Genomic DNA, 23,908 nt, shown 5'->3' with positions numbered 1-23,908 from the left:
AGTTACTCCTCCAAAAAGAAAAAAATAACATTTTAATTTTCGTAAGATAATAAAATAAATCATGACTCAACAAGCAGAAGAATTTAAGGGCACTCTTTGACTTTACTAAGCTGCCATGACAAAGTAACACAAACTGTGTGTCTTAACAGAAATTCGTTTCCTGGCAATTCTGGAGGATCAAGTGTGTCATGAGTGTTGGTGTCTTCAGAGGCCTCTCTCCTGGCTGACAGATGGCTGTCCCCTACCTGATTCTTCACATGGTCTTCCCTCTACACATATCTTGAGTTCAAATTTCCTCTTCTTATAAGAATACCAGTCAGGATTAGTGTCCTTCCTAGAGACCTCATTCAACTTAATTACTTCCTTAAAGACCCTACCTCCAAATATAACGGTATTCTGAGGTTCAGGATTTTAACATTTGGATTTGGGGAAAACAATTCACCCCAAAACAGCACTTACATCACACCAAGATTTTAATGTTTTTCCTGATAGTTCTGTTCTCTCTGTATTGTCAGTTGTTACCACCGCCACCCCCCACCGCCACACACACACACACACACACACATACACACACACACGATTTCTTAGCTTTATGACTTAAAAATCTTCCTAGTAAACAATTTTCTAAGCCATAGTACACATTTATGGATAATTTTCTGCAATGTAATTTTTTGAAGTATTTTACATTCGTTCAAACCTAAGTAAATATGCTCTAAAGCAAAACTGAAACTCCCTGCATTTCCACTTCCTCATTGTGCTTCTGTACAGAAATCCAAACACACCCTCAGAAGAAGTCAGAGCCCCAGAGACGGGACAACTTACAGCTTAATGGCTTTACTTTTAGAAAAACTAACATCCTTCCAATCATATATTTCTTAACCATCAGAAAAGAAATAAGAAATCAAAGGTTAAAATGACTGGTTTCAATTTTTGGATATAAAAAGAAGTTTTCTGGAAAATTCCGGTAAGTTCCTGAATGAGCTATTTCTTAAAATGCCAGCTGTACTTTTTATATAAATACATGTTTGTACATACACCATTACTTGTAAAAATGTTAATTAGAAGTATCATTGTATTGAATACATATCAGTATATTTATTGATACTAACTTATGTCTTTCTAAAAAGAAATGTGCTGTTAAATGTAATTAAGGTGATGAAGACCAATCAGACCAGTGAAAGGGTTTCTGGTCATAGAAGGTGAGTGGTGGAAGAAAGCATAGAGAAACAGTGCCAAGTGGGTCAGGAATTTAAGCATAAAGGATTGTAACAGAACCTGCATTCCTCTGTAATTATGCAAAATCCTGTCTTTCATAATGTAAGATGTTATTAAGTGTTACACTTCACCAGAGATAATGCTCTCCAGAGACCAGCTATACTTCTATTTTAAATCTTCCATTCATAGCCATTCCATGTAGCAATCTGATTGAAAACTAAAAAAAAAAAAAAAAAAAAAAAAAAAAAAAAAAAATTCATTGTCCTTCGGGAAATTGAAACTAACTTACTTGTGTGTGGTTTCAATTTGTCATCCCATTGGAGGAGGGTGTGGCTAGCTCTCCCTGGCTGCAACCCAGACTCAAAAGAGTCTTTTCTCTGCCCACAGCTCTAAGAATCTTGCAGAGAAGAATAAATTCTCTAGGTGTGGATATATGGGGTGTGGCTAAGAACCCCCTGAGATTGAGGTGGGCACCCAAAATATGTGTCCCCAAGAGCTCTGTTGACTTGGTACTTCCTGCTTAACATCAAAAAGAAAGCTGGAGTCGTTCCACTGAGAGTGACATCCAGCAGCTGCTTTGTCCATAAGTAACAGTACTAATAAGAAGATATGTGGTCACAGTTGTTCCAAAACAGGAATCTGACAGCCAAAGAGTGATGTCAAGAAATTCTCAAAAGTTTGTTCACACCAACCATGATAGTTTTGATCTTAACTTACTTCCAACATTACATGAGCAGAGGCTTTTTAAATCATGAAGTGCAAACTATTTTCAAAACTTTAATGACTGCTGTAGGTTTGAATCATCATATGTTCATAACTTCTATCATGTTGAGGAGGCAGGGTTGAGAACTTTGGGGCATTAATAATAGTCCTAGAGAGTTATTAAATAATTTAGTATTTCATATTAAGATATTGATATTTTTTTCCTTTAGTGTAAGCGAAGAGTTTAGATTTGGGGTCTGTACATCAGTGCCCCTCTCTGAAAATAATATTTCTATTGCCTTGGTACCTGGGGGCAAATTCAGAATAAAAGTAACTGAGAGAAAGCTGTGCCCTGATTGGTGGCACCAGGTCAATTTTGCTGCACCTCGTATGCTGGACAGACACGGAATGAGTCACTGCCTCCGCAGAGGCCAGAGAGCTATAAAAGAGGGAGGGGCCCCAGAGGAAGTTCCTGATGTGCTGCTTCATTTCTAGAATGTTGGGTCCTACTGGAATTGCTATATTCCGTGGCCAAAGCAAATAAGAAAACCTGGCTTCTGTCCTTTCAATCTTTCAGGTAACCAGAGAGGGTGGAAGGTTAAACTGCTGCAAGAGGACTGAGGCTAAATAAAGGTGCTGCGTGAGTGAGGCCTTATCGGGGTGAGTTGGTGGGAAGAGGCAAGGTCCCCACCAGGAGATCAGCTTCCAGAGCAAAGGCAGCAGGTGACAACACAAAGGCTCTGAAACTCAGACGCTGAGGACCCAGAGAAAAAGGGACCTGCCCAGGGAACACCCTACCTGAGCAATGGCCTTGTTCCAGGACTGTAAGGGATGCAGTAGAAAGTTGAGAAGGTATAACATGAAACCGGTGCCTACAAGGACCGCAGGAGAAAATACACTTATTCATTTTCCCTTCCTTTTGATAAAACTTCCTTTTCGTTTTTGTGACCAGATGATAGAAGCTGGAGTTAGCTCTGGCCCAGTGAGTGGCACAGAGAAGAGATCTCCCTAGACTTCTGTCTGGGATTTTAGCCAAGGGAAATAATAATCACCCTAACAAAATGAGGAAAGTCCACTGACCTACACACATTGCTAGTTGGAGGGTTTTCAAAAATTCCTTGTTTTTAACTACTCTAAGAAAATAGGTGTTATTCATTCACCAAATTTTCATCTAGAAGCTAGTATGTGTTAGGCATTGTAAAAGAGTGACCCAAATGTACACAGCCCCTGGTCCTCAAGAGTGCACAAAATAATGGGTGGGGTGGAAAATAAACAAGATAAATAGATAAAAATATATGGAAAGTTGATTGCGATAAATCTTCAGTAAATAAAAAATAAAGCCAAAGAGATATAGAAAGTGCTGGGCCAGGGAAAAATGTTTTCAGTTAGCTGGTCAAGCAATACTTCACTGAGAAGGTGGTATTTGATAACAGACCTAAAGGAAGTAAAGGGGTGATCCTTACAGGTATCCAAAGATAGTCCAGGGAGAGGGAAGGAGTGCAGCAGACCTAAAAGGAGCAGATGCTTCCTGAAACAAGGAGCCACAAGGAAGTGGGGGGCTGGAACAGACTGAGATCTAGAAATGAAAGTTAAGATGTAATCGGAGGGGCAGCAGGGTACCAGCTCACATGGGGCCCTGAAGTCCATAACAAAGGACTTGGCTTTCACTCTGAGTCAAAGGGACAGCCACGGGAGGGATTGAACAGATTATTGGTGTGACATTATATACATTTTAACAGGGTCACTCCAGCTGCTATTTTGAGAAGTCCTAAAGGGATCAATAACAGTAAGAGAGAATATGTGAGATACTTATCCTGCAATTCAGCAGAGAAAAGATGGAGGCTTGGACCAGGTGGGAGGCAGATCCTGGATATATGGGGACCAGCCTAGGGATTGTTCCACAGTGAATGTGAAATGTAGGAAAAAAGAAACAGCATGTCTGCAACATATTTTGGGATGTTTATTTGTTTTATTCACAGTGTGTAAGCGTAGAAAAAAGACCTATCTAAGGAATAACATTTCTTTTCCCTATCCTCCCAGGTTTTCTCTATGTTTGAAAGTATTCAGAATAGAAAGTTAGAGGGAAAGTCTGTATAATAAATACTTCCTAAGCAGAAATTCAGTCCCTGGATTTTAATTTGTGGTGGTATTTGTTTTTGTTGTTGTTTTGCTTTTGACGTGATAGATTCTCAACAAATATGTTCGTTCTTAGGCAAACTGAACAAGGACCAACTGTGTTCTACCTGCATCTCTGCTTCCTCGTTGATTTACAGAATGAGATTCCCACAAGTTCTCAAGCAAATGCAACTCACTCAAGTGTTCTAGATCAAAGAGGCTCAGGAAGTCGTGTTTCAAGTTTCTGACATAAAAAATATAAATTTTCAGAAAAGCCCTGGTAAGTTTCTAATTATTCGTTTATTTAAGCAACTCTCATTAAAAGCTGTCTTTATAAACTAATTCTAAAAACTTAAGGAGATCTTTAGAAATGAATATTCTTTCAAATGCATTTAAGTATTTGTGATGAATTGATTTTAAAAGAAATGACAATGGAAGAACTGGATAAAATGTCAACCAGGAGATCGGGATTCCAAGCATACCAAACCACATAGAATATTGTAGGCAACTATGAACTCTGACCAATAAAACTTAAGATGATATCAAATGTTTATATCTACCTTAGATAAAAACCCTCCAAAGTTTAATCGTTGTTTTATTTAAGACCTTCCTTCACACAACTAGCTTGTAGAGAGACTATGTGAAGAAATACATCCTTATAATATGCAATACAGGAAATTGACTAACTTGCTTTGTGGTTTCCTCTGGCCAAGCATCGGAGTGGTGCAGAGCTGCGGGGTTGTAGCTGTGCTGAAGGAGGGGATGCTCTGGGAGATTGGGTTTGGTACCAGAGCTGTCCCTGACAGGGTGCTTCTTTGATCCTTCCTGATCATCCCCCAAGAAGGGAAAATAAAAGTCCTTAGGGAATAGATCCTGAATTTAATTCTAATAACGAGAACCTCTGGGTTTCAAAATTAGTTTGCCAGAGGAGGTGGTGGAGGACTTCCCCAGAGTTTCAACCAGCTATACCACTAATCACACCAGATAGAGGGATTTCATATGCACTTCTTTTGAAGTGACTGAACAAAAACTCAACAAACAAGACAATACCGGTTCTCATCCACTTCCCCTCTATTATGAATGGGAAAGTGGTCTGCCTAAGAGGAGAGCTCCCTTAATCATGACATAATTTCACTGATCACAATTCCTTCCCCTTTATACATACTATATAGCTTTCTGCTAAACATCAAGGTCCTTTACTGTTTAGAAAACATACCAATAGTCCAGGATTTAAGGTTGAAGACATAGAAAGAAACAAGGAATTATGTCAAATCCTTATCAAAACCATTTTGCTCATATCATTGTGAGCTATGTAATATATAGCTCCAGTCAAATATGGATCATAGGTCATATATAACTTTTGACCATATCAGAGGTCAAAAGTTATGTAAAAGTGGTTCAAATGTATAGTAGCTGCAAATTATGTATCTTCTCAACTACCATCATAGAGGTGGATGACTGAGAAATGTTTGATCCTAGAAAGGAACCTTCATCTTTTTTGTTTTCTTTTTCTTTTTCTTTTTAGTACCATGGATTGAACTCAGAGGTACTCTACCACTGAACCACATCTCCAGCCCTATTTTGTATTTTATTTAGAGACAGGGTCTCACTGAGTTGCTTAGCGCCTTGCCCTTGCTGAGGCTGGCTTTGAACCCTCGATCCTCCTGCCTCAGTCTCCCCAACTGCTGGGATTACAGGTGTGCACCACTGCACCCAGCAGGACCTTCATCTTTGAACAATGAGGGACTCTTTGACATACAGTAGAGATAAATAAAAGCAGCAGGCTTGGGGAGGACAGATGCTAGTCACCCCATTTGAAGAGTTTCTATCTCCCTGGAATTCAAGCAACAAAGAAGAAAGTGACGGGGAATTTGTCACCCTGTGAGATGACACAAAGTCCAGACTTCCACTCTCCCCCACATTCCTTTTTCTGCCCCCCACCTCTAGTGTCTGCTAAGCAGAAAATCCTTAATGTGCTGCTTCTTGTAGAGTTCCGGAATCCATGAGAATGGCTATCACCCCTGGCTAACACCGAGGAGAAAATCCAGAGTGTTCCTTACAATCATTTAGGTTTCCTAAGGTGTGGGTTGACTGAGCTACTGACAGAGAACTCTGAATAAGAGAAGATACTGCCTCAGACCTGAACAGGCCCAGTCTGTGGAGCATGATAAGAGTATCTTCAGAGGAGTGTCTGTGTGTCCAGAGCAGAGAAAGTGATTAGAACCCTACGGGCTGAGGACTTAAGTAGGAGCCAACCTCTTGCAGGGACAACCCCTTGTGAGAAAGTGCTCATTCAGGAACTATAAATAAGGCAGCAAAAGCTGATAAGGAAACTGGGCTCATGGAGGACTTTAGATGAAGGATGGATGTTTACTGACTTTTGTTTTTAAAACATTGACTGTTTTCTGAGTTCTGATGATCAGTTGACTTGGCAGCTTCAGTTAGTTCTAATTTCATAGATGACAAATGAAGAGATTTTTAAGTTCTTTGTTCCATAAGCATTGCTAACTCATGGATTTCCAAAATGGCAATTCAATTGTTTTACTACTCAAAAAATCTTATTTTTTTCATTCAAAAAAAAAAAAGCTCATTGAGTACTAATTCTATGACAGGACCCAGGGCTTCATCAATCAATGTGTGGCAAAAAAAAAGTCTGTTTTCATGTGGTTTATACTGTAGTTTCTGAGACAGAATGAGAAGAGGATTAAGTAAAATATGTAGTATGTAAATCCCAAAAAAGAAAATTGAATCAGGGAAGAATGAGGAAAAGTGCTGAGGAAGAAGTCTCTTGTTTAACACCAAATTTTAAGACAGGAATACAACAAAGGCCTTTCTGAATCTGAGTAAAGGGGTGAAGGAAGTGAGGATGTGAGCTATGTAGGCATCTAGAGGAAGAGCATTCCAAGCACAGGCAGCAGCTGGTCTGAAGACTGATGGTGCACCAGCATGGCTGGCATATCCGAGCAACAGCACAGCAGCTGGGCAGCCGAGTGGCATCAGTGGAGGCGATGAGGTCAGAAAGACAGTGGGGTAGGCAGATTGTGTGGGACATTAATGGCTTTTATTCAGAGGGTTTTGAGCAGAGAGGCATGATTCCACTAACATTTTAACAGAATCTCGTTGGCTGCTCTGTTGAAAATAAAATGAATAGGTTGAGGAGTAGGGACAAGCCAGAGTCAGACAGACCAGGTGACAATGAGTGAATAAGTCAAGAAAGAGATGATGGCTTGGACCAGGGTAGAAGCAGTAGCGATGTGAGAAATGGTGGGATTCTGCAGACACCATGCAGGTGAGGTTGAAAGTCCTGGGAAATATAATGAATATGAGGTGGGTGGAAAGGGAAGCAGTCACAGCTGCCCTTTGCTGTGAACCACTGGTGAATTCCATTCATTGATAAGACTGTGGGGGAGCAGGTTTGGGGTGGGAGGGATAAATATCAGGAGACTGATTTTAGCCATGTTATAAGGACCGTGAGATGCTCAAGTCGACACAGAGAAGGGAAGATATACTAATGAACTGATGGAAGCGAAGAGGAGGATTTAACTAGCTTCGTCATCTAGGAAGGGAGTGGTAGAGGGAAGAGACTGATTACAGTGAGTGGCCAAGACACACAAAGCCAGTTAAAGGGGGAAAGCTGGAACAGGAGGACAAGGATTGCCACTGCAAGGTACCACAAACCGGGTCTCTTCAACAACAGAAATGCATTGTCCCAGACAACAGCTGTAGCCTGTTCCATGCCTTAAGGAGGTGATGTGCTGGCAATCTTGGGGGATCCTGGGCTTACAGAACATGATTATGACCTCTGCTTTTTCTTCACATACTGTTCTCCCTAAATGTGTGCCTTTGGGCCCAAATTTCCCCTTTGTGTAAGGATATCAGTCCTAGTGGATTAGGGTCCACCCTAATGACCTCATGTTAACTAAGGACTTCTATCTCCAAATAAGGCCATATTCTTAGGTCCTGATGTTTAAGACTTTAGCACACAAAAGGGGAAGGCATGCAATTCAATCTATAATAGTAATGACATGGTAAAAGGTGTGACCATGGAATGGAAGTGGGTTGAGGTTCAGATCCTCAAACAAGAAGTGGTAAATCAGGTGACAGATTCACGTATTGGAAGGATCAATTATATGTCTATTGAGCAACCAAAAATTATGACAGAAATCGTATCTGTAGGCATGAATGTTCTCCTTCTTTTCAGCTGCCTATTGAAAGGTGTTAAAATGTATAAGAAATCAAATATTCAGGAAAGTTATTCAAGTATAAAATATTTCAAGTCTAAATTTTAAAATAAGATAGCATCATATTCTTTAATAGCTCATATTAGATGAGAGTGGTCACTTTTCATCCAGTCTTTTCTCCAAGATGACTTCAGAAAAACCTTTCATTAAGAATTCTTTTTTTTAATAACTGTTTTCACTGTCAGTTGCATGATGCTTGCAAATGGGTAAGGCAGGCACCCTTCAGTCTCACCTCAAGCGGCACTAAGGGCCTCTGTAGAGGAGACAGAGACATCAGGGTTGAGTTCCCCAGTCTCCCAGACTTGAGGAGTCAGCTACTGGTCTGTCTTCCTCCACTCAGGTAACTTCACAATGGGCCAGTGCCCTCGCTCTGTGTGGAAGGCACAGCCCTATACTGAACATATACACCATATTCCTTAGACCTTACTAGACCTTAGGCCTTTGGGTGGCCTACCAGATGGACAATTCCTCATTCCCTTGACTATCCCTCAGGGTTCCTCCCTGCACCCACCTGCTATCTTATCCCAGCAGCTCTCCCTTAACCTTGCCTGCCGACATTCCCACTCACCTCCTGGGGTGATATCAGCTGTTCCTCACTATGCCTCTTCTTGTGTCAAAGCACTTTTCACAGTTTGTCATTATAAACTTTTTTGAGTGTTCATGTGTGACTTGTTTTATCTTTTAAAATCCTTTCCAATGGACTAGAGTCAGGAATTTACTAAATATCTGTTGAATGAATGAAAAAGGAGACCATTTAAGTTAAAACAATACTTATCTCTGGTGTCAAGGTATGTGATGATTCTTACAGAACTTCTGAAACTACTTCTATCTATGTTACAAATGAACAGAATTGATCATCTGAAGTATGTTTACAGTGTTCCTTGTGCCAGTTGCTCAGTCTTGCTAATTGGCTCAGGACTAATCATGACCTGCAAAGTGAAGCCAGGAGTAATGAAAAGAATTCAAGATGCTAAAACCAGGAAAAGTTTTATTAAAGACAGTGGAAGCAGCTATACAGTGTTTGCATGTCTACAGACTGGGCAAATCACTGCAGTGGGGATACAGTATTCCAGCTCAGCTCATCTGTTTTCCATGTTTGACTTCATGGAGACCCTCAGATGAATTTTTTTATTTTTATTTTTTTATTGGTACATTATGGTTGTACATAATGATGGGGTTTGTTTTTGCATATTAATACATTCACACAATATAACAATATAATTTGGCCAATATCCCTCATCAGCACTTACCCTCCCTCCTCTCCTCTGACCCTCTAGTCTCCTTTCTCTATTCTGCTGATTTCCCTTTGTTTTTCATGTGATCACCTCCCATCTGTCGTTTCCCTTTTCCTCTCTACTTTCCACCATGAGAGAAAACATGTGACTCTTGACCTTCTGATTATGGCTTATTTCACTTAACATAATGATCTCAAGTTCCATTCATTTTCCTACAAATTACATAATTTCAGTTTTTATGGCAGAATAAAACTCTTTTATCTATCTATACCACATTTTTTCTTTACCCACTCACTTGTTAGTGGACAGTTAGGCACAGTTTGGCTATTGTGAAGCGTACTGCTATAAACATGGGGATAAATATATCAATACAGTATGATGACTTTGATTCCTTAGGATAAATAACAAGGAGAGGTACAGCTGGGTCATATGGTGGTTCTGTGTCTAGTCTTTTGAGAAACCTTCATACTGATTTCCATAGTGGTTGTACTAATTTATAATCCCACTAACAGTATAAAATTGCTTTTTTTCTCTACATCCTCTCCAGCATTCATTATTGTTTGTATTCTTGATAACGGCCATTCTGATTGATATGAGATGAAATCTCAGTGTAATTTTGATTTGCATTTCCCTAATTGCTAATAAGATTGAACATTTTTTTATATATTTGTTGGACATCTGTATTTCTTCTTTTGAGAAGTGTCTGTTTAATTCATTTGCCCATTTATTAATTGGGTTATTTGGTTTTAAGGTGTTAAGTTTTTTGAATTATTTATATATTCTAGATATTAATCCTTTGTCAGAGGTATAACTAGCAAAGAGTTTCTCCCATTTTGTAGATTATCTCTTCACATTCCTGGTTATTTCCTTTGTTATGCAGAAGCCTTTTAATTTGATGTCATTCCATTTATCAACTCATGTCATTATTTCTAAGCTATAGGGATCCTTTAGAGTAGAAAGTCATTGCCTGTGCCTATATGCCTGAGTGATGACCCTATATTTTCTTCTAGGAACTGCGTAGTTTTTTATCTAATTTTTAATTATTTGATCTATTTTAAGCTTATTTTTATGTAGGGTGAGAGATAAGAGTCTATCTTCACTCTTGTACATATGGATAACCAGTTTTCCTAGCACCGTTTATTAAAGAAGCTGTATTTTCTTCAATGTATATTTTTGGCACTTTTGACAAGGACCAGATGATTGTAGAGGTGTGGGTCTGTCTCTGTGCCTTCTATTTTCTACCATTGTCTATATGGCTGTTTTATTTTGCCAGTGTCATACAGTTTTTACAGCTCTGTTGTATAATTTGAAGTCAGGTATTGTGATGCCTCCAGTATTTCTTTTCGTTAAATTTGTTCTTTTTAGATGTACATGATAGTAGACTAGCATGAATCAGACATAACTTTTCTATCCATTATTTCTTTTTTGGCTTAGAAATACTTTTTCTATTCAGGGTCTTTTATTTTTCCAAATTAACTTTAGGACTGTCTTTTTTTTTTTTCTAGTTCTATAAAGAGTTCCATTGGTATTTTTATGGAGATTACATTGATTTTGTACATTGCTTTTGGTAGTATGCCCATTTGAACAATATTAATTCTGCCTATGCATGGGTATAGAAGATCTTTGCATCTTCTTGTGTCTTCTTCAATTTTTTTCTTCAGTGTTCTATAGTTTCCATTGTAGAGTTCTTTCACTTCCTTGGTTAGATTTAGTGCTAGGTTTTATTTTTTGGTTTTGCTTTTTTGTTGTTTTTTGAGGCTACTGTGAATGGAACTGTTCTACCAATTTCTTTCTCAGCAGATTCACTGTTGGAATATAGAAAATATACTGATTTTGTATGTTGATTTTGTAACCTGCTACTTTTCTGAATTTATTTATTGGCTCTAGCAGTTTTTTGATGGAGTTTTTTGGATCCTCTAAATATAGGTCATATCAGCTACAAAAGTGATAATTTGACTTCTTCCTTTCCTATTTTTATTTCTCTTATTTCTCTCTCTTACCTAATTGCTATAACTAGAATTTCTAGCACTATATTAAATAAGAGTGGTAACAGTAGACATCCTTGTCTTATTCCAGATTTTAAAGGAAATGCTTTCAGTTTTTCCCCACTTACTATAAGGTTGGCTTTGGGTTTTCTATATCCGTTTAGAGTACTAAGTGATTTTCATCCTTCATCCTATTTATGTTATGAGTTGCATTATTGATCTATATATTTTAAACCATCCTTACAGTTCTGGAATAAAACCAACTTGGTTATGATGTACAATCTTCTTAATATGTTGTTGAATATAATTCACATTTTATTAAGGATGTTTACATCTAAGTTCATCAAGGTTATTGGTCTATGGTTTTATTTTTCTTGGTGTGCCCTTATCTGGTTTGGTATGAGTTTAATATTGTCTTCATAGAATGAATTTGGTAGTGCTCCATCCCTTTCTATTTCATGGAATAATTTGAGGAACACTGGCAAAAGTTGTTTAAAGGTCTGGTAGAGTTCAGCTGAGAATCCATCTGGTCCTGGACTTTTCTTTGTTGAAAGGCTTTTTATTACTGCTTCTATCTCATTACTAGCTATTTGTCTGTTTAGATTTCCTATGTCCTCTTGATTAAATTTGGGCAGGTCATATTTGTCCAGAAATGTATCTGTTTCTTCTAGTATTTCCAATTTATCAAAGTATAAGTTTTGAAAATAGCCTTTAATGATCCACTGGACTTCTGTTATGTCTGTGGTGATTTCTCCTTTTTTCTAATTTTATTAATTTGGGTCTTCTCTCTTTTTCTTTTGGTTAGTTTGGTCAAGGCCTTAGAAATCTTGTTTATCTTTTCAAAGAACTAACTCTTCATTTCATTGATCCTTTGTATTTTTTATTATAAATTTCAAAAAAAATTAAAAAAATTAAATTAGAAATCTTGTTTATCTTTTCAAAGAACTAACTCTTCATTTCATTGATCCTTTGTATTTTTTATTATAAATTTCAAAAAAAATTAAAAAAATAAATTTCATTGATGTTAACTCTGATCTTAATTATTTCCTTCCTTTTACTGGTTTTAGAATTAGTTTGTCCTTTTTCAAGGGCCTTGAAAAAATCCATCATTGGGGCTGGGGATGTGGCTCAAGCGGTAGCGCACTTGCCTGGCATGCGTGCGGCCCGGGTTCGATCCTCAGCACCACATACAAACAAAGATGTTGGGTCCGCCAAAAACTAAAAAAAAAAAAAAAAAAAATATTAAAAAAAATTCAAAAAAAAAAAAGAAAAAATCCATCATTAGGTTGTTTACTTTGAAATCTTTCTGATTTTCTTATGTAGACATGCATAGCTATAAACTTTTCTCTTATAACTGCCTTTATAATGTCTCAGACAATCTGGAAAGTTGTATCACTATACTTATTTGAGCCTAAGAGTTTTTAAATTTCTCCCTTTGTTTCTTCTATTTCTCATTCATCATTCAAAGTGTATAGTTCAATTTCCATGTGTTTATATAGTTTCCTATATAGTTTATATAGGATTTTTGGTGTGTATTTCTAATTTTATTCCATTATTATCTGATAATATGCAAGAAATTACATTAATTGGGTTGTATTTGCTAAGAGTTGCCTTGTGTCCTAGAGTATAGTCTATTTTGGAGAATGTTCCATGAACCACCGAGAAGAAAGTGTATTCAGCTGTTGTTGAATGAAATATCCTGTAGATGTCTGTTAAGTTCATTTAATTTATATTTTTCAGGTCCAAAGAGTTTTTGCTCAGTTTATGTCTCTGGATAACCTATCTAATGGTGAGAGAGGTGTATTGAAACCACCCAGTATTAGTGTACTGGGGGGTATCTGGGTCTTTAAATTTGAGTAGTGTCTATTTTATATAACTAGTTGCATACATGTTTGGGGAATAAATATTTATTATTGCTATATCTTCTTGTTGGACTGTTCCCTTTACCAGTATGAAGTGACATTCTTTGTCTCTTCTGATTAATTTTGGCTTAAACTTTGCTTTGTTGGGTATGAGAATAGCTACTTCGGTTTGTTTTGGGGCTCCTTTTGCATGGTATATCAATTTCCAGTCTCTCTTTCAGTCTGTGTCTGTCTTTGCCTATAAAGTGAGTCTCTTGCAAACAACATATAGTTGGTCTTATTTTTTAATTTATTCCATCATCCTAGGTCTTTTAATTGCACAGTTGAAGCCATTTATATTCAATGTTATTGTAGAGACGTATTTATTAATTCCTTCCATTTGGGTTTATTGGTAATTTTTACTTTGGTCCTTAGCTACTCTTCAAGTTAGATTTGTTCATTTGTGAACTCTGGGGTTTGTCTTTCATTTCTTCTGTGTGGAGTATTTCTTTAAGTAAGTTCTGTAGTGACAGCTTAGTAGTCATAAATTCTTTCAATTTCTGCTTATCTTGAAAGGTTTTTATTTTATTATTTTTTTATTTTGAAAGATAGATTTTCTGGATAAAGCAATCTTGGTTGACAGTTATTTTCTTTCAGGGCTTGAAATACATCCTTCCAAACCCTCCTAGATTCTAGAGTTTATGCTGAGAAATCAGAAGTAACTCTGGTTGGCTTGCCTCTAAATGTGACCTGATGAACTCTTGAGGGTTTTAAAATTCTATCCTTGTTCTGTATGTTAGGCATTTAATTATAAATTTTGATCTTGTCTGTTTGGGGTTCTGAGTGCTTCCTCTCTCTGGATATCCATCTCATTCTCAATGTTTGGAAATTTTTCTGTTATTATTTCCCTTAAATGATCTAGATTGAGACCCCCTTACAGGTGTAATCTTTGTGTTAATTCTCTGTTTTATCCATTTCATTAGCCTGCATCTCACAGTTCTCCTCAATTCCAATGATCTTTAAATTTGATGTCCTAAGGTTGTCCCAGAGTTCTTGTATATTCTAATCATGGTTATTTATTTTCTTTTCTTTAATACTGTCTGAATGGTCAAGGGTAGCCACTTTGTCTTCCAGATCTGAGATTCTGTGTTCAGCATGGTCTATTCTATTAGAGAAACTTTCAACTGAATATTTTATTTGATTTATTGTGTCTTTCATTTCTAAGATTTCTGTTTGGTTCTTTTATAAGATCTCTATCTCCTTATTGAATTTCTAATTCATATCCTGTACCAACACCCTGAATTCCACTCAGTTGTTTTTCTGTGTTCTCTTGGAATTCATTGAGCATTTTAAATCCTTCTTTTGAATTATTTATCTGGTATTTCATCCACTTCAGTATCTTTGGGGTCAGCTGCTGGTGAATTATGAACTTTAGGAGGTGTCATGTTATCTTGTTTTTTTTATATTTCTTGTATTCCTGTGTTGGGTTTTATGCATTTGTTGGGATAGATTTCTCATTCATTATTATGTGTTGACCTTTTGGGGGCACAGCCTTCTCTTGCCCAAGTGTCCTAGCGTGATCTAGATTGAGACCCCCTTATAGGTATGATATACACAATCTTTGTGTTAATTCTCTGTTTTTGCTGTAGCACTTGATGTCCATGAGTGGGGCCTCAGGGCCCAACCATAGCTATTCCTACTTGGGGCTTGGTCATTGGTTTGGGTTTTGGCTCTTCTATACTTCGTATTAAAGAATAGATGAAGATTGAATGTCATTGATTTGTGTGTGGAGCAAGTTGTGCTGTCTTTTGGCCAAGTTTAGTTCAGCAGAAGAGTCTCTATCCCGTGAATTTGTAGTGCCCCTGTAGGTTCTCAGCACCCCACAAGATAGGGAAAAACAAACAATAATAACAACTGATACAAACAATATAAAGCATTAAAATAAGATCCAGTTCCTACTATGATATCTGCAACATTAATTACCACAAAAAAAGAAAAAGAAAGAAAAGACAAGAAAAAGAAAACAGGAATAGTGGGGTCAGCAATTGTCAAATAGCAAAAACAACAAATAACCATTAACTAGATCTGGCTTTAAAAGAAACAGAATCAACTATGTCACCCACAGCAAAAATAATTGCTACAAGATGAATGGCGGGAACAGGAGTTAGAAAATCAGTTAGCTCTAAAAGATGGTAAAAATACAGTTAAGAGAAAGAAAAATGTGATAGAAAGGTAGAAGAGAGTTTACAATGTTTAAAAAGTGAACAGAGAATGCAGAAGAGATGTAACAGGTGATGTTTATAAGGAAGGAGGAGAAAATAAAGTAAAAATAGAGAGAAAGAACAAGAGAATTTAGCTCTTAGCAGGAGAAGAGAGAGAAAGAGAAACAAGATACAAACAAACAGAAAGAAAACTAAAATTAAAATAAAATAAAGAAACCAAAACCCCTAACCCCCAAAAGATAATGCAATGAAAAATAACTCTATTTTCAAAATGTTAAAAATGAAAAAAATGAACATATATATGTATGTATGTTCGTAAACAAATCAGCACAGCAAGAACATCAACACACACACACACAAAAAAAAAAAAAAACTAAATTAAAACTAAAACCAAAAATGGCCAAAGGCAAAAGATTATTAATGAAAAATGAAGGAATCCTCTCCATTGAGGCAGTCAAAATAGTCAGCAAGAATGGATGTTTACTGTCTATGCCCAACTCTGCTTCTTTCAGTTTCTTCATGGGTTATGTAAAAAGAAAGAGAACCAAGGGCTGGAGTTTATTAACCCCTTTCTCTTTTTGTGCTGTTTACCAAGCTGCTGATTGCAGTGGTCTAACACTGAGGCTAGTTGAAATAGCTCTCAGCTTTCCTTCTTACCAGTATAAGATAGGATGGAAAGGGAGATACTGTTAATTAAAGTTTTGTCTTCACAGACCTGATTGACACACTCTTGAGTTGGAGTAGAGAGCGCTGCAAAGTCCTATGAGGGTCTTACAGCAGCTGAGGTTTAGGTCTAATCAGGCCTTAGGGGCTTTGTTGGGTGGTATCTGCTCTAGAAAGATTAGATCAATATAATCCTAAACCCCTAGCAAGTTTCCCTATCTCTTCTGGGAGTCTAGATCTTGTGAGCCTTCCCCGGAATTCTACTCCTGGGCCAGGGAAGCTAATCCTCCACACACTCTGCTGCCCAGCAACACAGCCTTCCCAGGTTCACTCCCTGAATATATGCACATGTGCCTGCTCAGATTCCTGACCCACTTCAGCTGCTTATGTGAGCCTCCCCAGCAAAGGAGAAGCAAGTTGTGCTCCCCTTCACTCTTCTGACTTGAATCCCCCTGGGTACAATCTTCCCTGTGCCTGTTTCACTCATATTTTGCTAGGTACACACGAAGCTTTCCATAGGTGCTTGCCAAGACAGTGTTTGCTCAGATCTCCTGGTTCCTACAGCAGCAGCTGCAGCATGGCCACCTCAAGATGGCTCCACCTCAGCTCTCTATGGCCAGTTGAGAAACACTAGCACTTTTCAAACATCAGTTCACACTGCAACCTCTGGATCAACCAAGTTCAGGCTGCTTTAGGATCTGAGGATTTTCTGTACCAAATCTGCTCCTTGTGTTTCTCTCTGGGTGTTATCTCTCCCCTCCGTGGTGAACCAGTGCCACTGCCACTGCCACCACCAGCTTGGCTCCAATGTATCCTTTCTTCTCAGTTCAGTGCACCCACATTTCTGAGTCTCTAAGACACTCTGACTGCCCAATATTGAATTTTAGTGAAATCCCTCTTTCACATATATAACTGCACAGCAGCACTCCTGCTGTGTGAATCCCGAGCCACAGAGCAAACTAGGAATGCAGCCTTCTTCTAATCTGCCATCTTGAATCTCCCTCTCTAGATGAGCTTTTGCAAGAAATGCCAAATACATTTGGGTCAAATTTGCAGTTTGGCTAAACTTTGTATTTGGTTACCCATTAATGAAAACAAAACAAAACAAAACAAGACTCCTTAAATCTTTAATTTCAAAAATTACAAATCTTTTAAATTACATTCATTTTCTCTATCTTAATATTTCTGTTTTATTCAATCCTCAGTGCTTTTTATCTCTTTATATTCAGATATTTTGCTTTCTTGTAATTCCCCTTAGTTAAACCAATCTGTTGATTCATCTTTTTGACTCTGATTTAGTAGGTCTGGGGGCCTGAGAATTTGCATTTTAGCCAGTTGCCAAGTGATGCTGCTGCTGCTGGTCTGGAGACCACACTTTGAGGCCATCACTCTTGATCTTGTCTGCACAATAGAATTACCCTGGGATATTTTCAAAAGGACTAATGCCTGAAAACATCCCATCACTCCTTCAACTACTTACAAGAGTCTCAGGCTTGCAGCCTCAGGTGATTCTAGTGTTTAGCCAAGGTTTAGAGTCTCCAAGGATCCAGTATTTTTAGACCTTGCAATTCAACAGAATACCTAATGGTAGTATCTTTGTCGGTCCCACATCCATAGTTCAGGTGAAAATGATTTTTAATAAAGTTCAAAACTCGTACTGTCTTTCATACCTACTTTCAGGAAGGCTTTAACTACTGGTCTTTTCTTGTACTTTCTGCAAGCCACAAGAACTAGACAACAAAATCCATTATCCAAACATTTTACTGCCAAGTCTTGGAAAGTTCTAGCCTGACAATATGGACATCTTAAGTCCAAAAGACAATAAGTGATGATTTAACCAAAGCATTGTAACTATGTTTTAAAAAATGACCAGCTTCCAAGTTGTGAATAGCTTGTTTTCCTGTCCCCCAACCCATCTCCACTTACCCAGTTACACACTCTAAAGTTTATTTGCAATATTCTGCTATGGGATCCAATTCTGTATTACTTAGGATTCTGGTTTCAAATTACAAGAACACAACTTTCACCAAGTTAAGCCTAAAAGGGAAAATTATTATAAGGATAAAAGAGTGTATCAACTAGTTAGCAGTTATTGATTTCATAACCAAGTTTATAATCACCTAGGAAAGAAGGGTATGCTGTAAATTATGACTATAAAGCTGTTAAAATAATATCAAGCAGTTTTAAGTAAGCCTTGGAAAATATTACACTTATACATACATATATATATATACACACACACATATATAGGTACACACACACACATATACACTTCTTGTATAAAAACTTAATTTGACCACATGATTTCAATGATTAAAGTATAATACTAAAATACTCATTGTGTTACTTTTTCCAAGGAACAAAGTTAAAGCTTCAACATGAATGAACAAGAAACTCTACCTGAAATGATCAAAGACTGGACCAAAGAGCATGTTAAAAAATGGGTAACTGAAGATCTTAAAATTGATGAGAAATATGGACAAATTTTGCTCAATGAAGAAGTGTCAGGATTAGTTCTGCAGGAACTAACTGAAAAGGATCTTAAAGAAATGGGGCTACCACGGGGTCCGGCACTTCTGATAAAACGCACATATAACAAATTGATTAATAGTTGCCCTAAAAATGACAATCAGGATTCAGCACAATCAGATCTTACAAAACCTTCCAAAAAAGAACAACAAAAAAAGCCAAAACAAACCAAAAAGGAGGAGGAAAAAATGTCATCCCGTATTGATCATGATCTCAGAGAGATCGGGGATACCACAGAACAACAGTCCATTCTTACGAAAGAAAGTGCATTAAGTGAAAGAACAAACACTAAAGATGAGGAAAAAAATGAACTACAGACTGAACAGTTGACTTGTATGTCATATCCTTTTGATCACTTCCATGACAGCCATCGCTACATAGAACATTATATTCTACAGCCTGAAACAGGACCACTGAATCTCATTGACCCAATTCATGAGTTCAAAGCTCTCACCAACACAGACACAGCCACAGAAGAGGACATCAAAATGAAATTCAGCAATGAGGTCTTCCGGTTTGCATCTGCTTGTATGAATTCACGCACCAACGGTACCATCCATTTTGGAGTCAAGGACAAACCCCATGGAGAAATCATTGGTGTGAAAGTCACCAATAAGGATGCCTTCATTAACCACTTCAATCTAATGATCAAAAAGTATTTTGAAGAAAGTGAGATCAATGAAGCCAAAAGGTGTATTCGGGAGCCAAGGTTTGTGGAGGTCCTCCTGCAGAACAATACATCGTCTGACAGATTTGTCATTGAAGTCGACATTATTCCCAAACACTCTATATGTAAAGAAAAGTATTTCTATATTAAGATGCAATGTTGTACAGATAAAATATGGAAACAACACCAAGATCATTCACTATTCATTAGAGAAGGAGCTAGCTCTAGGGACATCTTGGCCAACAGCAAGCAACGGGATATAGATTTCAAAAAATTTTTACAAAATTTAAAGTCCCTGGTAGCATCTAGAAAAGAAGCGGAGGAGGAACATGGGCTGAAGGTGACTAAAAAAAAGAGTGAAGGATTAAAACTGGTTAAACTTCTCATCGGGAACCGAGAATCATTGGATAATTCCTATTACAACTGGTATATTCTTGTAACAAATAAATGCCACCCAAATCAAACCCAGCACTTAGATTTTCTTAAGGAAATCAAGTGGTTTGCTGTGTTGGAATTTGATCCTGAATCTGTGATCAATGGAGTGGTCAAAGTTTACAAAGAAAGCCGAGTAGCAAACCTTCACTTTCCAAGTCAGTATGAAGAAAAGACAGCTAGTGTGATGGAGAAGATTTCTACTCTGAATCTTTATGAGCAGCCCAGCTGGATCTTCTGCAATGGCAGATCAGACCTGCAAAATGAGACCTATAAACCTCTAGAACCACATTTATGGCAGAGAGATAGAGCTTCTGAAGTCAGAAAACTGATTTTATTTCTCACAGATGAAAATATAATGGCAAGAGGGAAATTTTTGGTGGTATTTCTCTTACTCTCTTCAGTAGAAAGCCCAGGAGACCCATTGATGGAAACTTTCTGTGCCTTCTATCAAGCTCTCAAAGGAATGGATAATATGTTGTGTATCTGTGTAAACTCACACATTTATCAACGATGGAAAGATCTACTACAGACAAGATTGACAATCTCAGATGAGTTAGCAAACCATACTATTTCCACTTTAAATATAGAACTGGTAAACAGTACTATCCTTAAACTAAAATCAGTGATTCAGTCATCAAAAAGGTTTTTGCCCTCCAGAGGAGGCGCCTCAGTTATCTTAGAGAAAAAGGATGAGGATACCTTGGTCTCACTGGAAATCCTCTGTGAAAATGAATGTAAAGACACAGACATAGAGAAAGATAAGTCTAAATTCCTAGAATTTAAGACATCAAAAGAAGAACACTTTTATCGCGGTGGCAAAGTATCCTGGTGGAACTTCTACTTTTCTTCTGAAAACTATTCCTCACCTTTTGTGAAACGGGACAGATATGAAGACCTTGAACGTATAATAAACGAGTGTGCAGAATGTCCTAAACCACTATTTGTGAAAATTATCAACCTTTATCACCATCCAGGCTGTGGAGGTACTACACTGGCTATGCATGTTCTCTGGGACCTAAAGAAAAAGTTCAGATGTGCTGTGTTAAAAAACAAAGCAACTGATTTTGCAGAAATTGGAGAACAAGTAAGCAAGTTGATCACCTACAAGGCAAACAGCCACCAGGATTATATTCCTGTGCTTCTCCTTGTGGATGATTTTGAAGAACAGGAGAATATCTACATTCTGCAGAATTCCATCCATTTCAATTTAGAAGAGAAAGATTTGCTATATGAAAAGACATTGGTAATTATCTTAAACTGCATGAGATCCAAGAATCCAGAAGAAAGCGCAAAATTAGCAGATAGTGTCTCCCTGAAATCCCAACTTTCTCCCAAAGAACAACGAGCTTTTGAGATCAAACTGGAGGAAATTGAAAAGCAGCACAATAACTGTGAAAACTTTTATTCCTTCATGATCATGAAAGGCAATTTTGATGAAGCATATGTAGAAAATGTAGTAAGGAATATCCTCAAAGAACAGAACATTGACACCAAGGAAGCACAACTCGTTTCTTTCCTGGCTTTACTCAACACCTATGTTACTGATTCTACAATTTCATTGTCACAGTGTGAAATGTTCTTGGGAATTACATACTCTAGTACATTCTGGAAACCTGAAAGCCTAGAAGACAAGCTGGGAACCTATTCTACACTCTTAATAAGCACAGAAGTTGCTGATTATGGGAGATACACAGGGGTGCGTATCATTCACCCTCTCATTGCCATTTACTGCCTAAAGGAACTGGAGAAAAGCTATCACCTAAATCAATGTCAAATTGCCTTGAATATATTAAATGAGAATTTGTTCTATGATTCTGGGATAGGAAAAGACAAATTTCAGCACGACGTGCAAACTCTCCTGCTTACAAGGCAGCGCAAGGAGCACGGAGATGAAACAGACACGTTGTTTTCCCCATTAATCGAGGTTTTGCAGAATAAAGAAATCGAAAAGGTCTTGACTGCAGGAAGTATTCGATTCCCACAAAATGCATTCATTTGTCAGGCCTTAGCAAGGTATTTCTACATTAAGGAGAAGGATTTTAACACTGCTCTGGACTGGGCAAATTTGGCCAAAAGACGAGCGCCTAAAAATTCCTATATCTCAGATACAGTTGGTCAGGTCTACAAAAATGAGATCAAATGGTGGTTGGATGAACACAAAAACTGTACAAACATTACTATCAAAGACCTAAGGCATTTCCTAGATGTTTCTGAAAAAGCCTCCAGAGCATTCAAAAAATCCCAACTGCAAACTGACAGTAAAGAATATGAGATTCAAACTTGGTCACCACAAAAGTCCCAAAGAAGGTATGATACATATAATACGGCTGGATTCTTGGGTGAAATAGAAGTTGGTCTTTACACTATCCAGATTCTTCAGCTCACTCCCTTTTTCCATCGGGAAAATGAATTCTCCAAAAAATTTATGGCCCAATTTCTATCTGGAAAGGAGGGCATTCCTCCTGATCCAAAAAATGAATATTATTTGGCTCTTAGCATGTACACATACCACCTACAAAATTTACAATCAGATTTGAAAAGGTGCTTTGATTTTTTTATTGATTACATGGTTCTCCTGAAAACAAGGAACACCCAAAAAGAAATGGCAGAAGTCATATTGAGCAAGAAAGTCAGTCGCTGTTTCAGGAAATACAAAGAAATTTTCTGCCATTTGGATTTAAGTCCTTTAGAAGGCAAAGAGTGTCCGTTGCTCCAGGAGGAGAATTGCAGGAAAAGTCTAGAAGCTTTGAGAGCAGATAGGTTTTCTGGACTCCTGGAATATCTTAATCCAAACCACAAAGAGGCTGCAACCATCATGGAAAATATCGTCGATAAATACACCTTCCTGTTGCAGCAGAACCCAAATAAACGGCTGATGAAGGAGAAACAAAATTTCATTTTGGCCAGCATCATTCTCAGTTGTCTAAAACCCAATTCCAAGTCCATCCAACCACTTACCAAGTTAAAAAAAAAGCTCCGAGAAGTCTTGCAACTTGTAGGACCAAGTCATCAGTATTCTGATCCTTATTTCTTGGCCTGCCTCCTGTTCTGGCCAGAAAATGAAGAACTAGATGAGGATTCCAAACAGATGGAAAAGTATGTTTCCTCTTTAACTAGATCTTTCCGGGGACAGTACAAGCGCATGTGCAGGTCCAAGCAGGCACGCACCCTTTTCTATCTAGGGAAGAAGAAGGGTCTCAACAGTATTGTTCACAAGGCTGAGATAGAGAAGCACTTCAGTAAAGAACCAAATATAAATGCCCTCTGGCAGAGTGGACGTGTGTGGGAAAAACAAGAAGTCAAAGATCTCATGCGTCAGCTGATTGGTCAGGCTGAAGGCAAGTTAATCTCTATAGAATATGGAACCAAGGAAAAAATAAAAATACCAGTGACATCTGTGTATTCAAGTCCCCTCAGAAGTGGCAGAAATATAGATAGAGTGTCCTTCTACCTAGGATTTTCCATCGAAGGCCCTATAGCATATAATGTAAAAGTGATTTAAAAATGTATTAGTTCAAACATGTTTATTCATATCTGCCTAAGATTGTGTTCCTTCTCTGTATTATCACGGCATTTTCATGACATTGTTGGCTTGATTCTAGTATCATATTTTGCTTTGGTCTCTCTGAATGAATTATAAGCCTTTCTAGAAAATGAAATATGTTTATACCACAGAGCTCAACATACAGCCTAGTCAATTACTTAATATTTTAGACATGTATTTTCAAGCTAACACATTTAATTAAGAAGTTTTAAATGGTATCCAGTGGTCAGACCATAATTGTTTTATAGGTTAATAAAATCTATTTTAAATTCAATCATTTTTCAGAAATTTCTAAATGATTTCCTCACTGTGAAAGCAGGGATTTTGCTAAGAAGAAACAACAACAACAACAAAAAACTCCTCCCATATGTAGTGACCCAAAACCCAGAGAACCAGCCCCGAGTTCCACTCACCTCATTTTGGTGTCAGTAAAAACTCATGTGGAGGTAAATATTTTGTTGTTCATTCTCCATTTTACTCCTTCCCAACACACACACACACACACACACACACA

At 37.6% G+C, this 23,908-nt stretch overlaps 1 protein-coding gene across 2 annotated transcripts; it reads left to right on the top strand.

Moving 5' to 3' along the window:
• The first annotated feature begins 796 nt into the window (after nucleotides 1-796).
• Samd9l (sterile alpha motif domain containing 9 like) lies at nucleotides 797-23,668 on the top strand. Of its 2 annotated transcripts, none has more exons than XM_077110507.1 (3): nucleotides 797-964; nucleotides 4,130-4,312; nucleotides 18,577-23,668. In XM_077110507.1, the coding sequence occupies exon 3, from the start codon at nucleotides 18,598-18,600 to the stop codon at nucleotides 23,350-23,352; it is 4,755 nt and encodes a 1,584-aa protein (XP_076966622.1). In that variant the 5' UTR covers nucleotides 797-964; nucleotides 4,130-4,312; nucleotides 18,577-18,597; the 3' UTR covers nucleotides 23,353-23,668. The 2 variants fall into 2 exon arrangements, with proteins under 2 accessions (XP_076966622.1, XP_076966621.1); XM_077110506.1 differs by lacking the exon at nucleotides 797-964 and adding an exon at nucleotides 2,501-2,577.
• Nucleotides 23,669-23,908: the final 240 nt, after the last annotated feature.

The sequence above is a fragment of the Callospermophilus lateralis genome, chromosome 1 (assembly GCF_048772815.1).
Source record: "Callospermophilus lateralis isolate mCalLat2 chromosome 1, mCalLat2.hap1, whole genome shotgun sequence".
Taxonomy (NCBI): Eukaryota; Metazoa; Chordata; class Mammalia; order Rodentia; family Sciuridae; genus Callospermophilus; species Callospermophilus lateralis.
Note: the sequence above shows the minus strand (reverse complement) of the source record. Positions and strands in the feature narration are given on the sequence as shown.